The sequence below is a fragment of the Centrocercus urophasianus genome, unplaced genomic scaffold, assembly GCF_019232065.1.
Source record: "Centrocercus urophasianus isolate 14NV4802_14NV808 unplaced genomic scaffold, USGS_Curo_1.0 seq_14, whole genome shotgun sequence".
NCBI classification, from domain to species: Eukaryota; Metazoa; Chordata; class Aves; order Galliformes; family Phasianidae; genus Centrocercus; species Centrocercus urophasianus.
Genome location: NW_024884586.1, coordinates 27,543,252 through 27,560,534, shown reverse-complemented (window position 1 = coordinate 27,560,534; position 17,283 = coordinate 27,543,252). Strand labels below are relative to the sequence as shown.

At 40.0% G+C, this 17,283-nt stretch overlaps 2 protein-coding genes across 9 annotated transcripts in view; one reads left to right on the top strand and one right to left on the bottom strand.

Moving 5' to 3' along the window:
• AP4S1 (adaptor related protein complex 4 subunit sigma 1) lies at nucleotides 1–15,585 on the bottom strand. 6 transcript variants are annotated; one of them, XM_042813405.1, is made up of 8 exons: nucleotides 15,480–15,585; nucleotides 10,350–10,503; nucleotides 10,155–10,272; nucleotides 8,424–8,634; nucleotides 6,930–7,016; nucleotides 6,043–6,111; nucleotides 3,646–3,657; nucleotides 1–412 (listed from the first exon to the last, which is right to left on the bottom strand). In XM_042813405.1, the coding sequence occupies exons 4-8, from the start codon at nucleotides 8,559–8,561 to the stop codon at nucleotides 284–286; spliced, it is 435 nt and encodes a 144-aa protein (XP_042669339.1). In that variant the 5' UTR covers nucleotides 8,562–8,634; nucleotides 10,155–10,272; nucleotides 10,350–10,503; nucleotides 15,480–15,585; the 3' UTR covers nucleotides 1–283. The 6 variants fall into 6 exon arrangements, with proteins under 6 accessions (XP_042669339.1, XP_042669337.1, XP_042669338.1 ...); XM_042813403.1 differs by lacking the exon at nucleotides 15,480–15,585 and adding an exon at nucleotides 14,681–14,756; XM_042813404.1 differs by lacking the exon at nucleotides 15,480–15,585 and adding an exon at nucleotides 14,509–14,592.
• The window catches only part of STRN3 (striatin 3), a 56,836-nt gene continuing 54,468 nt past the window's right edge, over nucleotides 14,916–17,283 (top strand). Inside the window, exon 1 of one of the 3 annotated variants that reach the window (XM_042813401.1) lies at nucleotides 14,916–15,333. In XM_042813401.1, coding sequence (XP_042669335.1) covers nucleotides 15,019–15,333 — 315 coding nt within the window. In that variant the 5' untranslated portion in view covers nucleotides 14,916–15,018. The remainder of the gene's footprint in view (nucleotides 15,334–17,283) is intronic. The other 2 variants (XM_042813400.1, XM_042813402.1) reach the window with 2 other exon arrangements.

Genomic DNA, 17,283 nt, shown 5'->3' with positions numbered 1-17,283 from the left:
TAAGTTTCCATTGCTTTATTCTTAGTTTGTTGGAAAGAAGAAACAATTCTTGAGGAGTTTCTTTTTCTAGAAAGGCTTCTGCTGTGTCCTTAGCAAGTCTGAAAATAAAGTTTCCACTTTGTGGTTCTATGTCTTTTTCAGGGTACAGGAGAAGCAGGAAATATTTTTCAGCTGTTTTAAATATTGCACGAGTTGGTCTTGCAAAATGAGAGGATTGCTTGTTGGTATGCTTTAGAGGATTTCACCATCTTTTGTTAAATGCTTCAGTCAGTCTTGCATCTTCCTAGCTCTCCGCCACTTTGTCGAGCACAAACAGCGGCGCAAGAATTCTGCTGGGGTTTGTTTCCACAATGCAGCCATTTAGCACCATTTCATCCAGTATGATGTGCACTCTATCCAAATTGAACATGATCTAGAAACGTTACAAGTTAAGTATATTTTGAACTATATTAAGAAAAATTCAAAGAAAAATCTGAAAAAAGAAAAATTTAAAAAGTAGGTATTAAAGTGTGCTAGTTAGTTGTCTATTTGTAAGGAGACAGGTCAGGCAATGCTTTTCATGGGCCATCATTGGAGATATCTGAAGTTGGTACTAGGGTTAGGGTTACATCTTGCACTATTACAACACAGAAGTAAAAGAAAAGTAAACTTGAATGTAGACGCTGGTGATTAATTTTACTGTTGGCCTGAGAACCATTTATTGCATAAATATAAAATGTTATCAAGGGATAATGATTTGAATGTGAAGATGCCAATGTCCTGTATTTCTTCTAATCAAACTAATCAAGCAATTTGAATTCTTAAATTCTTAAAATCTGATTCTCAAGTATAATTTTCCTTGCCATGAATTGTTGACGTTATTTAGTTTTCTTGAAAATAGCTTCTTAAGAGTAATGTGATTCAAAAAGTTAATGCATTAATCTAGTAATAAATCTTGAAGAAGGCTAAAACTAAATGGCTTGTGTTTAATTTACACGCTTTCTGAAAGATGTTTACAATCTAACATTCAAGTAAAGGAAGATAATCTGAAACTGAATGCATACCTTCATGTTATCTGAAATTTATCCATAACAATGGATATTTGTTTCCTTAATGTTACTTACCATCTGTCTCAAAAAGTGATCATGCTTTAATACGTCTGTGGTTCATCAAATAGTTTCCAATTTGGCAAATTTAACCACCTAACTTAATTTTAGGTTGTATTTAAATTCTGGACCTCTTTCTGAATTTGACTGTAGGCAAAGTTGCTTCTAAATATCAGACTCAAGCCTTTCAATACCGAGGAACAGTACTGTCCTTAAAACATGAACAATTTCAGTTTCAGAGCCAAAGGTTTTTGTGGTCTTTTTTTGCTTTCCTTGGCAGAGTGAAGACTTAAATTTTTTTTTCCTATATTCCACTTTTCATGCAAATTGATCTTCTCACAAATGTTTTATTCTGATTAGTTATGGCTTCCTTATTACTGTGATGTGAGAATTTTTAGGGAGAGTTGTTCTATTCCTGTTTTGATCAACTGTGACACTGACCTACATAGGGCAGGGAGGATCTGTTCACAAAGCTAGATAACATTCCATTCAAGTTTCAACAGGCAATAAAGCTAACTCCTGCTGGCTTTTAATTTTTGCAGTCTACTAACTTCAGTGATAACAGCACTACAGTTCCCCCAGAGTGGCATCACTCACCCCCTCCTCTCAACCAAACATAGGCTTCCTTCTTCAGTTGTGTTCACACCTCACTTTACCATGCTGTTCTTGGCAAACAGTCAGACTTGCACAGTGAATAATCTTGGCTTTTTTTCCCCTTCCTGTAAGACTTATGATTCTTCTCTGCTGTTGCATCTTGACATAAAACACTGCTTAGCCATTCAAGTCTGCCTGCCCTGCCCAGTGAGAGATGTCTCTGATTTTCAGCAACACTCATCCTCTCCACCTGTCACTTGTTTGGCAATTCACCCCAAATTTCAGGGTTTAAAGCCCTGAAGTCACAGATCCACACCCAGCTGAAAATCACCAGAGCAAGCCAGTTTGAGCAGCTGGCAACAGGAAAAGCTATATATGGTGTGTACTGACATGTACATCACCCAGAGCTTTTCATTTATAGTCCTGCTTCCTGTAAGAATAGTAAGTACAGTTTTGGCCATTAGATTGGCAGTAGAGGTAATGGCACCTACTAAAATTGGTATTTAAATGTTCTGCTGGCTATTGGTAACTCCAAGAGCTGCCATTATGAAATACCTTAACAGTACTTTTTAGTCTCACTAGGAGTTTTTATGTGGCACACATACTAAAAGGAGATAAATGTGACATAATCCTGTGTCTCCTTCCCTGAGACATCTTAGAGGCAAATAGTGAAGTGGGGAAGAAGGGAGGGAAAAATGCTCATTCAAGTCATATAGAAACATTTTAAGATATCTCAGGATATTCCAGGTAAGTAATTGAGGGTGTGTACAAGCTCAAGACATTACAAAGTACAACCAACACCTTGTGATCAGGCACCACACCCAGGAGCACAAACAAAATCTGTACAGATTATAGTGTGAGTATGTATGTGCTTTGCTACTGAATATACAGTATTAAAGAACTTTGATTTCTGTCTGGATCATTCATCTTCATTCATCTAAAGGTTAGTTGAAGCTGCTGTTTTTGTTTTTTTTCTTCTCTTAATCTAGATTCAAGCAATATCATGTATTGTCATTTTATCTTTTCAGATGTTTGCTTTAGGTAATTTCTAGCCTATCTAACAGCAGTTGATACTCCGGGATAAATTCTCTGAAAGTCTGTAAGGTGGCTGATCTTCTGTGAGCACATTCCCTAACATTATGACCCTAGAGAGAAACTTTTCCTTAATGAACAATTTTAAGCTAATCCATGTGAGTTTCCATTTCATCCACTTATTTTACAGTTTACTAACTTGTTTCCTTAAAGATTGTCAATATAAATTCATAATTGAATTTTTTAATTATGTGTGCCATGTTCTAAAAGTGGACAGAAGAATACACTTGACTCACATAAAGTATTCCCTGTATCAAAGCTTTTTTTCTATCCTGGAAGAAGCAGCTAGCTGCAATGGAATGTAATGTTCTTTTTTGGATCTAAGCAACATTCTTCAAATACTTGGTTCTAGAGAATGCTCCTTCTTTCTCCCACAAGGAGAATGTAAATATGTTTCTTCTTATATGTTACTTATGTGTTCAAGTAAGCACTGCTTCACCAGTCCAAGCAACACAAAAGTCAGCTTTTTGTAATTTTGTAAAACTTTCATACTTAGCAGCAAGTTGTTCCCCACAAAGCTGCTGCAATAACACTTCCATTTTTATCATTTGTGATAATCACACCAGGAAAGTAGCTCCTATGCTACCTTAGCTGTGGTTTTAGAGCTACTTGAAATTCCACCCACTTATTTAATACATGAAAGAGAGGCTTATATAGTGATATTAACACATTAGGAAGAAGCATCACTGGGACAACTTGTTTATTCAACTAACAAAACTACTTAATTAAAAACAAAACCAAAAAACAAACACACACAAAAAAAAGCACAAATGTTACCTATTTCCATTAAAGGTAAACTCAAGTGTATCACTGACTGCTAGAATATACACCAAAAAGAGGTAAACAAATGGCTTTCTGATACCAAAAAGGATACATCTAATTCACTCTGAAAGAAAGAGAGATAAACATTAATCACAGTCTGATTTTCATCTCATAGTCATTGAACGTTACATATCCCTTCAGATGATAAAGTCTTCAAAATAGAGATTAAAAAAATTAGGCTGATCAATATTCTTCTATGGACTGCACAGTTCTGTGCTCTTTACTGCACTGCTCCTTTGCATTTGATGTATTACCTACCTCTAACAAAAGCTAAGCTTCTGAAAATTTTACTTAAGAAAAAACCAACCCATTAAAGTCACGAGTGAAAATGAGAATAGATGCAGTGCTGTCGCAGAGAATAGGCAGAAAAACAGCACATCTGCTTATGGCATCTTCAGCCCTATAATCTTTCTTCCTCTGCAAAAACAAGATGGCAATGCAAAGTTTATAATTTTTATAAAAACATGAGTGTATACCCATGGTGGTGGCAGCTGTGCAGCACACATTAGGACAGACAGCAACTCTATGCACTGGACCCCTACCACGTACAGCTATTGCTTCAGCCCAACCAACTTCATTTAAGTGAATTGTCTGAGCTAGCAGCCCTTGTGGTCTCTCTACACTCAGCACATGAGATGGGTATCTTCAGCAGTTGTCTCAGCAAACTTGAGACATGACTCACTTTCTAGAGATACTTGTTTGTCTCTGTCCCTGTAATGGGAGCATAGGATGACCAGACATCTAACTTGGGTGCTTCAGCTAAATGTTTAAATTTAGAAACAATTAGTCACAGCCTCAGATCCCGCACACTTAGAGTTGACTTCCCCAGTCTCCGATGAAAGAAAAATGTTCCCTCAGAATATTTTCATCTGCTATTAAGGGAATTTACTATATTTGTTGGTATGGATTCCACCATTCACAGACTAGCCCTGGAATTTTAGTTAGTTTTCACTGATAGAAGTACAACTTCTGTGGTCCAAGGATGCTCTAAGTCAGACTGGTCTGCACTGAGTAACCATGCCATCCTTTGGTTAGAGATTTTTATTCATCACAAAACTCTATTTTAAGAAGTCTAATCAGTTTGAACTTAGTATTAAAAAGCAGTTGAAAACATTGGAGTGTGTATTCTAAACAGTATGCATGGTTCTTCCTGAGCAGCTATAATGGAAGCGAAGGTGATTCAGAATTACATATCATAGCACTCACAGTTCATTCTGTTAATATTTGTGCTTATATTTTAATTCAAGCTCTGTAAACTGCATCAGACAAAAACAAAGTGTGAAAATATTTAATACTCACAAACCTAAAAAATAATAGATGAAGTGTCATTCTAGAGAACAGATGCTATTTCCTTTTCCAGAGTTTTGTTTCCATTGTTGTCATAATTTGGTCCTCTAAAATCATGCAAATTCTAAACATTAATCCATAACTGTACAAACTTAAAATATTTTTTGCTCTGTGGTTACTGACAGAAACCCTAACTAGAATTATGGCCACCTTCTTCAGTGTTCTACCATGTTATATGCAGTTGAAAATAGAACACAAAGAATGGCATGGAAACTCTTTAAATGGTGAAGAGTTTAGGAGACTTTTTCAGTCATGCCCTTGAATTCATACAGGAAGATCTGCCACGTCTACTTTGGATCTACTACATAAGCACCATAAACATTGTGTGATGCTCTCTTGTAATTACCAATGTAATACTCTCAGACTGATGGACTATGGAGGAAATTGTATCCACCACACTTTAATAAAGCCAATCTAAAATTATGCTTAAATATTATTCAACTCAAATTTGTTTAAAATGAGATTATTACAAATTCTGTATTAAATAGTGCCAGAACTGCAATTAATAGCATTTTAGGACTGTGTTCCTACTGAAGTCGTGATGAAGACAGTGTAAGCATTAAGTAGGGAGCTGTCGTTACTCTCACTGAACAAAATTAGAGGGATAGAGCAAATGAAATCTCAAGAGCCAGAATGTTCTTGTGCCATCATTCTACAGAGGCTATCTGGTACAACTGCTTTTGTAACGATGTAGGAACATAGTCCTAAACTGCTTTAAAAAAAATAAATAAATAAATAAAAATAAAAAAAAAAACCCTTTTGGAATATAAAATGCCAGTGGCTATTTTGAGAGCAATGAGCTAAAGAAATCCCTGAGTATAAGCATATAAGAACATGCTTTCCTTTCAGAAACATTTCTGGTAATCCTTGTCTGATGATAAATAGACCATGCATGCTTTTACTTGTCTGAAAAATCAACTAATACTCTTAATAATTTTTTTTCTTCTTCTTTTTTTTTTTAACAGTAGTAACATTATGCTGCTGTTTTCACAGTGATACATGAATATTAAAAAAAAAATAAAATTATTTTCTTCCCCTGAAAAGACATTCTCTAGAGCATTGAAGAAGAAATATATCACAGTAGATTCAAAGTCTCACTCACCACTCTGCTGAAGTATTTGTCCAGAACCTCCACAAAATTATGAATTAGTTCATATACTGCCATCTCATTCTGAAAGTAAGTTATAAACAAATTAATGTCTTCAGGTGTAAGCTTAAAATTAATTTTCAAGAACTGTAAATCACTTCAGTTCAGACTCAGTCCTCAAGGCTTATTAAGTAACAGTACTTAGTAATTTTCAGTCAGATACTTTTTTTTTTCCTTTTGTTTTAAAAATAAAATAGCATCTTTCTAGGTAATGTATGGATTTTCTTCCTTTGTCCAAGGAAGCTGAAAACAGGGAGCAGCTGGGAATTCACCACACAGGAGACAACTGAGCTGCCTGCGATGCTGATATTTGTTAACAAACCTCACCCCACAATTTTAAATTTATAGAATCACAGAATAGATTGGAAGGTTCTTTAAGATCATCCAGTTCCAACCCCCCTGCTATAGGCAGAGACTCCTCCTACTAGACTGGGTTGCTCAAAGACCCATCCAGCCTGGCTTTGAATGCTTCCAGGGAGGGGGCATCCACAACCTCTCTCCAGTGTTTCAGCACTGGTCATGGAAAAGAATTTCTTCCTAATATCTAGTCTAAATCTACCAGTTTAATCTTCCAGTTTAAAGCCATTTCCCCTTGTCTTGTTGCTACCTGCCCTTATAAAAAGTCCCTCCCCAGCTTTCCTGGAGGCCCTCTTCAGGTACCAGAAGGCCACTATAAGGACTCCTTGGAACCTTCTCTTCTATTTACAAGAAGTACATTTTTTTTGTCATGTCTAATTGAAGCTCTCTAATATATACTGCAAATTCCATACTGGAAAAAAAGCTTGAGTTCTTGTTTTTGATTACTACAAGCTTATATTTAAAGACTGTATATAATTTCTTACCTCTGTCTCATTGATTCCAACGACTACAAAAAGGGCTGCATACTGTCGGTATACCAACTTAAAGTCCTTATACTCAATGAAAGAGCACTAGGCAAAACAGAACTTGTCAAACTTAGTAGCTGCCAGTTAAGCTTGAAACATTATTAATCTTTCCTTTATATAAAGCATATAAAACCAAATGGTTTTCCCAGTGTCCAACAGGTAATTTTGATTTAATATAAGTTTAGGGGGGTAACTTTGAAATTAAACCTTTCATCTATTGACAGAAAACTATCGAAGTATCGCTTCTTATATGGATAAACTGGAACATGTAGAACTGAAAGAATTTGTTCAGGTTTTAATGCAAGGGCAGTCACTATTCCCTCTAAATTTTCAATTAGAAACACTTACAAAAGAGGCAACTGAAGATCATTTTCATATTTAAGAATGGTCAATCTTCTTATAAATACTAGGTGTACTAGACAGTCAAATACAAGGGAAAAATCCACTTGCAGTTCACCGCCAGTCAGGAGCCAGTAGATGGTGCTGTTACACACAGCTTTACAAATAACCTTTTCCTAAGATTTTGCTCAGTCCTTGAAATGGCAGCATGCTGTTAATTCTTCTGGTTTAGTTTCTATTTTGACATGCTCTTGCAAGCAGGGTGGAGGAGGTTAATTTCTTCAGTTGCTGTTAATTCTGTGAATCTGCAGTTTATATGAGTTTTTTTGTATGATTTTTTTTCTAGAATTAAATGTGTTAAGACCACTGTTCCAAGACACACAATTAATGAAAAATAAGCTGAATTCAGAACACAAATTAAAAAAAAAAAAAAGCACTCACAGTCACATTTCTCACCAAATGTATCTTGAATTTTTTTGCTAATTTTGGTACTTTTCTTAAAGAACCAACAGCCCAATTATGTGAGCCATGAAAATCTCAAGAGCAATCTAACAGAAAATCCAAAAGCTGAGTTTTCTCACTTTCATGCACAATGTTTAAAAACTTTAAAAATAAAAGAAAAAGAAAAAAGAAATAAAAGCCTAAAAATGATTTTTTTTGCCCAAGATGGCTGAAAAATATGTTTTAAAAAAAACTCAAAAACCCTATGTTTTAGGTAGTACGTGATTTGGAATCTTCTCTAACAAATTTTTTGTTTAAAATTGGAGCTGTCCATGCTATACCTCCACCCTTCTTGGCAAAGAAGACTAGGGTCTATCTATAGATCACTATTAGAGAAGCAGTAACAGGAAAAAATAAATTATTCCTGGACTTCTGAACTCTTTCAGGCAAAGGAAGTCTCTTCTATAACAGTGATACAGAAAACTCCAAAATCATTATAAGCTCCACAGAAGCATTCATTCAGTACAGAATAACAGCTCATCTACATGAACACTATGGAGAAACATTTTTGTTCTTCGTGGGTACAAATGAAATAGTGACCTACAAAGAAAACTGCCATGTTTCTGGAATTACTTATGTGCAATAAAACAACTAGGGAATTAAAAAACTTACTTGATCCTTTGAACGAGAGAGACAGTTTTTGATTACTTCAGCTTCCAACATTGTCCGCTTATGAATTTCTATATGCTCATAATACCTGGAGAGCCTAGTTTGACCTTGTTTGTTCACCATAAGAAAAAATTTTATCATTTTTTTTTTGTTGAGTTCCACAGTCAATTTGAATGTAGGAATCTATAGGATGTAGGAATTTATAAGATTATTTCTGTGAGGAGAGAGAAGGAAAAAAAAAATAAATCAGTAAGCATAGGAGTTATAAAAGACTTTCAAGAAAGACTGGCACTGAAAGGAAAGGAAGGAAAGGAAAGGTAGGCTCTGCAATTTACAAAAACTGCACATGGGGCTTAGGAGAAATTTCTAAGGAGAAATCTGTTAGTGTTAATCACTTAAAATAGCTTAATCTCTAAATAAGTATTAATCCAATCCAACATTAATACAATGTTACTGAAGCACAGACACGGAGAATAAATATGCCAAATACAAAGTACAATGAAAAAGACTATCAAAAAGAACACAGAATTTGCTTACCATACAAAAACAGGCATTTTTGACATATTATTGAAAGCAGGCAGAAAAAGGTAAGCTGCGCATATATATATATATATATATATTTTTTTTTTTTTTTTAATGAGGTTTTCTATTATTTTCTTCAATGCTACAAAATGGTTACTGTAACATTTTCTGTCTGACTCTCCTCGGATCAAGGACTTATTGGCCCTTGTGTTCTTGAAGCATACACATTGGCAAAACAGCAGCTACTGCAAAAGTTATTTCTTCATTCCAGTTTTAAAGACTTGCTTCTTGCCTGGTGCTTAGAAGTTATAATGCAAATACCCTTTCCTAACATCTCAGAAATCCTGAGAACAGAGAAGAGTACAATGCAGCTGTGTAAAAACCATGTATCTTGGAGAAAAGGGAAAAAATAGAAAATCTAAATTTTATATGGTAGAGATGGGAAAAGTCCCAACATATTGTGCTGACATCAATTACTGCTTACTTCTGATTAATACTATCCACCTAGTTATTTTCTGAAAGAAAAGCCATCTCTGTTAACATCGTTGCTATTTGAAGAAAATGATCACTTCATGCTGTGATTTACTCCCTAAACAAAGAAGTTTAGATTTCTATATTAAATGCATCTACACAATAATGAGAATTTGTTTCTTAACGAAGTGAACAGTGATAACTTTATGTTATCTACAGTTTCAGAAGCATTGTCAGTAAGGAAAATGAAACCAGAGGAAACACTAGGATTGTAACTGTAAGAGCTAATTAAATAAATAAAACTTACTCTCAAATATGTGTCACTTTTACCAAAAGTGATTAGAAGATGTTGTACAGGCATTTCTTATCCTTGGTTAGAAATGTTTTAAAATGCCATATGTTGAGAAAAAAATCATACACCAAACCCACAAAAGTCAGTCAACAATAAAAGGAAAAAATCCTGCCACTGATACACAGGTTCATACAGACCTACTTCAGAAAAGCGGCCTGGGAGGAGCAATATTGCCTTAAAGAAATCTTCACCAAAAATATTTTGAAAAAAATTCTTTGACTGGATTCTTTTCTGTCAGACATACTGCCCTTGGAGAAAAAAATGGCTTTAATTGTGACTTACAGTTAGAGAAGATAACTTTAATCCTCTTCTTCCCTTTACTGTCCTCTACACACAGCTATTTACACAGGTAATATATTTGAAATGGAAGAGTAGATAAGAGAAAATACCAGAGGATGCATCAGCTATCAAGGAGAGCTCTTCCTTTGCACTACCGTACATCTGCAAGAAAGCTTTTATCCCTCTTACTCTGAAAATTCCTTTTTTATCTGCTCTTGTGGAGGACACCTGCAGGGAACAAGAGTCCAGAATCAATACAGATGACAATAGAGTCTGCTTGCAACCCTGGCGGTCTGTTTTCTCACCTCCTAGACAGAGTGAAGACTCTTTATGTCAAGAAGAGAAGTGCCCTCTTGTTGGTTCCCTCAGACGGATGAGTCAGGGATGTCAGTAAGCGCTGCTGAAGAGTGCACACTGCTTGTCCAGGCTTTGCACTCTTCAGGGAGTGGAAACGATTCTCTGAGAAAGAACAAATGAGGCAACTGAGACACAAAAGGCCCAGATGGAAGTGTATTAAGGAATCTTCACTGCCAGGTGGCATTTCAGGCTGACATTTATGATGAAATGAGAAGGCAACTCCTATATAATCTTCTCTGCATTTCGTGTATGGCCCTATTTTTTCCTATTTTGTATTGCTGCCTTAATTTACAGAGGAGCAGTAAGAAGAGATGCCTTAATACTCAAAGGAATAAAAAAAGAAAAGTATGCCAGTGAGATGAATCAGCCCTGTCCTTGAAGAGAGCTGGTGTATTCTAAGTTACCACTAAGGAATATCTAATAGAAAAAAAAAACCTTATGAATTGATGTACATGTATCCTATTGCAGGATTGCCCCTAATCCTAATTATTCTTTTGTTAACCTAATCTTCCTACGTGCTTAATCCCTTTCTGGTATTATGACTAATGTATCTGCTTATTCTTTCTTAAGGCCTGTACTATTTTGCCTGCAAAAAATACTTCAGACTCAAATTATTATTTTTTCAAATCCTCACAAATGCTCTTACCCAGATTCGTTATAGAAATATGAATGAATTATGCTGTAACAGAGGCAGAGCCACAGTAGTAGTCAAATGTGTCACCTGTCATAAAAGACAGACATCATTCATAGTATTAGAGTAGGTGATTAACATCTGCAGAGGAGAGGCCTGTAGTATCACCAGTTATTTCTCTAAGTATTTTGTTGCCAGCCTCAAGCACAGCTTCTAACATTATTTTTTTCTCACACAAACGGCAGTAAAAGCACATAGTCTTCTGCAGAAATCCTGGAATACATTTCCTATCTGATTTACATGTCAAATTACATATATATATAATATATATGTATTATATATATATATATATGTAATATATATATGTATATTATAATATATATATATAAATATAATATATATACGTATATAATATATATACGTATATATTATGTGTATATATATATATATATACGTATATATTATGTAACAGTGTGCACAGCTGTGCATGTTGATGAGTGGAGAATGTTCCATTGTTCCATCAAGTTCCATGTATTTCAGGAACTAGATTTTATGTCCAACAAGCACTACTTACAAAGACAGTTCTGTTTCTTCCAATGCAACTCCTACATGCTTTTCTGCGCATTCTCACGTGCGTGCCTGCATGTGTGAGTGCATATATGCTCAAATCCAATATGAATTACTATGCCTTTCTGCTTACAGAATCGAGTGCTTCAAGAGAATTGGTGACAAGATGTGAGCCATTATTTTGCTCATTTTAGTTATGAAAAGATGTTGCTATCTGAAGGCTGTTTGTCAGGAATGAATAGGCAGCCTCATTCCAGGTCAGCGGACAACTATCTGCATCACAAATGGGCTCAAGAATAGAAGACTGGAGGGGAATACCCAGATCCCCGATGGCCTGTCAAGCCCAGCTCTCCCTGTCAGGGTTAGCCATGCATTTGAAATTGTGTCCAGAATAGCCTACAGTATCTGCTTCTGTATCTACGAGTACCTGTGATGCACTGTAACATCATGGAGACTCTGAGAAACAAACAAAATCCAAACCCACAAAAATACCATACAGAGAAGACATAAAACATCTTGAAATTGTGGTCTTTCCTTCCAAAGTACCGAAGTGTGAGCCACAGAGCGGCTTGTCTATTTCTTCCACAAGAGGTTTCTTCTGTATGGCTAATTTGGCATACACATAAACCACGCTCAGCATAACTCCTGTGATATACATGCATTGTTATACACTGTATTAGATCTCACCCTCATTAAAGTATCTCTTGCAGATAAATACCTGTGAGAAAAAACTGGAATCATGATCGGTGCTTGTGACTTACTGCAGCAGACTGATGCAGTATGTAGTTGTTGATGACCTACACCATAACTTTAACTCATTCTACACCAATAGATAAGCTGAAGATTTAACAACCCCCAGCTCACAAAGTGAGATGATGCTGGATTTTTCTGCCACTAAGCAGGCTCATTTTTCTCACGTGTTTGTATACATAACTCCAGCTTTGTACTCAAACTCAAATCCACCCAGTTTGCTTCAAAACACCATAATGGAAGCTGTGAAAGATGTGCTTCCAGGATGCCAGCTCACTAAGCAGCGTAACCTTGTGAGGCACCGTAGTGCAGACTGTCCCTGTTGATGAGTCACAGCCCTCTACGTGTCTTTTCAGATACTTGCTGAGACCTCTTAGAGAGGCCAAGCCTGCAATACCTGTTCTGTGGATAAAAGGAGGTCTTACATCTCCAGTGTGGCCAGACCAGCAGATCTCATACGCAGTAATAGAAAACACATTTTAAACAACTTTAATTACATCTCCAGTAGCTTATTTTGACCAAGATTTCACCAATATCTGTACATACATACTCTGACACATAGATTATGAAAAAGAAACAGAACCCCAGTTTGAGACCTCAGGCAACAGAGTTCTCATTCAGATTAGATTTCCATCAAATCATAACCTCTCTAGTCAACATTCACAGATGTAGAAGTTATTGTGCTACATCGAAGTTCTCCAACACTTTAGAACTCTGACTTAAAGCATATTTAAGAGATCAAATCTAGCAAGCAAGAAACACGTGGTTATATTTTTATATATTTGTTTTGACAAGAATTAAACAGAACTGCAAGTCAATAATTCACTGCACTAACTCTATTAATGAGTTGATTTTCTGGACACAGGTTGTAATTGTGTTTTGCCTGTACTAAATGTAGAACAAAATAGGTTAATCTGGAATTAAAAATAGCCAAGTGATAGAAGTGCAAGCAGGGGGGACAGCAGGTGGGCAAACATTTTTGAGGTATACATTGGTCTGCTCAACTTCCCAGCTACAAATTCATTGTGAAAAGCCATGCACCAAATGAAGACAGTTCATGCAATTGATATCTATGTTCTATTTTTGTTCTGACTGTGGACAAGGTTTTAACAAAAGTCATATCAATAAGAGTAACCATTTTTGTATTCTGGGTCTTAGTGTTCAAATTATTATCCACCTAGAAATGAAACAACTTTGTCAACGTGGCTTTGAAATAAATCACCATATTTAACTTCAAGATCAGGAATTTTAAGAAAAGCAACCTCACTGGTCTAGGGAAGCCAAGGAGGAAGGAAGCTGTAAAAAACTTTTCCTTTGCAATGTGGTTGTCAGAATGCTTTCTGAATATAGTACTGAAGCTAAACTGCAGCAACTCCAAGGTATTCAGGAATGAGGAACGTCTCAAGGGCTGGAATAAAACAAAGGGCTAAGCTGGCTGTGAGGTAAGGTGCAGTTTTTGGTAATGATTTGATACTGTCAGGGGACAATGAAAAGATCTGCTGAGGTGGAAGAGTTGGATTTAGACAGGCTGATCAGTGTGGAAAAGGGAGGACTGAGGAAATGATGGTAGGAAATGACTTAATGGAGAAAAGTCGGATAGGAACTGGTAAAACAACTGAAACAGCAACGTGCACCTGAGGAGAGATCAGCAGAGAGGAAACGCCAGCACTGGGACAAGCGGGATTTATTTTCCAGCACTTAAGACAATTACAGCACTGTCAAGAATGAGCCCGTTAAGGACACTGTCCATGTCCCTGCCCGTATATACAGCATACACGTATTTATAGGGAAGCAAAACCAAATCCCCCTGTTACGCGAGAAGAGGTGGCCTACAGATCCAACAGGATGTGGTGGTCACTCGGAAGCGCTGCACTTCGGAGCTGTGCAGTGCAGCAGAGGAGGTGGCACTACATACATGCGGTGCCACCAGCCCGTGTTCAGCTGCCGTGGCACACCGAGCCCGCAGCTGCTAACGACGCGCCTGTCACTCGCGAAAGCACCCTCGTGCGGTTACTGCTCAGCTGGCTCTTCCCATCACGGAGGAAAAACGTTACGCAAACCCCTCAAACACTACACCACGAAGACGACCTTCGTTACAATACAGTTAAGATGGGGCACCACCAGAATACGCTTAGCCAACCTATTCTAGAAACACCTACTTGTGAAGCAAACCGAACGCCTCCGGGAGCCCTGAGCACTGCCCCGCGAGGCGCAACCGGAGAGGCTTCACAAACCCCCCCGCAAGCGCCCGCCGCCTCGCCTCACCACGCGCCCGCACCGGCGGCGACGGCGGGAAGGACGCGCTCCCCCGCCCCCGGGTACGGCGCTCACCTCCCACAGGCGCACGCGCGCTCCGTCGCCTCGACGGGCCGGGAGGAAGAAGCGGAGGGGAGAGGGGAGCGACTTCCCGGCAGGCCTCGCGCGCCGCGCCGCTCCCCCTTCCCCTCCCCGCCCGGCGCGGGTGGGTGGGCCGACGGCCGGGAGGCTGTAATGGCGGCTGGCGGCGGCTCAGCGCTGCTCTGACACCCGGATACCGCTCGGCGCGGCCCCCCGTCTCCCCGTACCCGGCCCGCCTCCTCCCACCCGTCCCAGCCGGCGCCGCTCGCCCCCTCCCCGGCCCCTGTTCCAGGCTCCCGCCGCGGGACGAGAAGGAGGGCTCCCCGCAGACAATGGACGAGCACCCTGGAGCCGGAGGAGGCGGCGGGATGGCGGCCGCGCCGAGGCCGCAGCAGCCCCCGCCGCAGAGCGGAGGCAACGTGAACCTGCAGCCGGGCGGGGGCTGCGCGGGGGCCGGAGCCGGCGGCGGAGGGCAGCAGCAGCCGCAGGGCCCCGCGGCCCCGGGCGGGCAGGAGGCGGCGGGCCCTGCCGAGCTGTCCCGGCCGCAGCACTACACCATCCCGGGGATCCTGCACTACATCCAGCACGAGTGGGCTCGCTTCGAGATGGAGCGGGCGCACTGGGAGGTGGAACGGGCCGAGCTGCAGGTACGGGCCGGGGCGGGCTCCGCGCGGGGCAGGAATCGGCTCGGGGCGCTCAGGGCCGCGCGCGGGCGGCGGGAGCGGGGCTGCCCGGGAGAGCGGGGCCGGCGGCTCTCTGAGGCCGGACCGGTCGCCCGGGACGGGGGCGGTACCTGAGCGAGGTCCGGCGGGCGAAGCGACGTCGTCGGGCGACGGGGCTGGCAGAGGCGCAGCCCCTCACGGCCTGAGCTGGGCTCCCTTCCCTGGGGCAGCCATTTTGGTTTTTAGCATGGCGCCCGCCTGGGCTGCTGGCTCCGGAGCCAACCCAGCTCCGCGGGCCTCGGGGGCCGCGTTTGCGTCGCGGGCGCCGCGGAACGCCGGAGGAGGGCGGGCGGCCGCTGACCGCGCTGTCCGGTCGCGCGAGGTAGGGCCCAGAGCGCCCTGATGGCTGCCGTGCCCTCCCCGAGCACGATGACTCGGGGAGCCGGGCCCTGCTCAGCCCTGGCTGCTGCTTTGGGAAAGCCGCGGCCCGCGGGCATGGAAGGATGCTGCTTCCTCGGAGCTGAGCGAGCGGCCCCTTCGGGGTAGCGGGGAGTTGGCAGTGCCGGCCGAGGTGGGAGAAAGCTAAGCGGGGTCGGGAAAACCTTCAAGCGACGGACTTGACCGGGTGTTCACGTTGGACACGGGTCCAACACATGCTCTCTTTCCTTCTTCGTTTCTTGGGAGACCTCGCGTGGGAGAAGCAACTGCTGAAGAATAGTGAGGAGCTGATGGGTCTGCAGTGTACTTGTCCTGCAAGTGCAAACTTTGTGTCAAGAGCAAAAATTGAACAACTCTAGAGGGCAGGGGGCAAGTGTTTGAGTTCCAGTATAGATCTCTCACCATAAATGCTTGCTTTTCATAATGGAAAAGATCTATCATAATTATGTGTGCATGTAAAATAAAACCACGCATCACAAACTTATCTGAAAGATCTGAATGAAATCTGCTTAATCTGAGGCATTTGTGTATGAGTAGTGTGTACTTTTTTATCCTGTGAAAACAGTTTAATTGTTCAAAAAGAGTATTTCTTGTTATGATTTAAGCATTGGCTGAATGCTTGTGGTCTTGAAGCAGCATTCCATCAAATTGCACTGTAACTACAGGTTGTGATAACATGCTTTAGCAGCAGCCAGTGTTTGTGATATATATATATATATATATATATATATACACACACACACCTTTAGACTGAAGAAGAGAGATCTCTACCTAAGCCTGGACGATTCAGGATTTCTCAACTCTTATACTAAACTTGTAAAGAAGTGTCTAATTTGCTGGGTTCTTGTTGTTGTTGTTGTTACAGCTGTAATTAAGATAGAATAAAAGAAAACACAGCACAAGAAAATATCACACTCTTTCCCCCAAAAAAGAAAACAAAGATTTTGCTATTTATTTCACTTACTGTGTGTTTTACTATTTTAAACCGTACAGAACAGCTGTTCCTAAAATCGGTGTGGTGAATATGGATAGGCATTTTCAGTAGAAAGCAATGGACTGGTTCTCATATTTTCTGTAGTGTCAAAGTAGTGTAGTACTGTATTCATAGGGTAAATAGATAACTTAGTGGTGTTCATTAGCAAGTAAGGCCATCTTGAAGTACTTGTTTTATGTATAGGCTTGTGACTTCACAGTACCTCATTCTATAAATGTGAAGCTCAGTTCTGAGATGTTGAAAACTCTGTCTGGAAAGCGCTGGTTTGAACTCATGTGCCCTCTAGATACTGTGATGTGTTTCTGCCAAGTCTGCTGCTTTTTTTTTTTTTTTTTTTTTTTTTTTTTTGTAACTGTCATTTGTCATCCACAGCCACAATGTTTCATTTGCTTATTTCTTAATCTGCCATCCTAGTTCTGACCCTGGCTTTGTATGTGTTGCTTCACTCTGTGTGTGTGTGTGTGTGTGTGTGTGTGTGTGTGTGTGTGTGTGTGTGTGTGTGT

What these genes read in the sequence shown, in the direction of transcription:
- AP4S1 (XM_042813405.1), bottom strand. Translation starts at nt 8,561, where the DNA reads ATGATAAAATTTTTTCTTATGGTGAACAAACAAGGTCAAACTAGGCTC. An exon ending in TCTCTCGTTCAAAGGATCAA is followed by an intron (nt 7,017 to 8,423) that starts GTAAGTTTTTTA and finishes TGTTTTGCCTAG; the next exon opens with TGCTCTTTCATTGAGTATAA. An exon ending in TTGGAATCAATGAGACAGAG is followed by an intron (nt 6,112 to 6,929) that starts GTAAGAAATTAT and finishes ACTTACTTTCAG; the next exon opens with AATGAGATGGCAGTATATGA.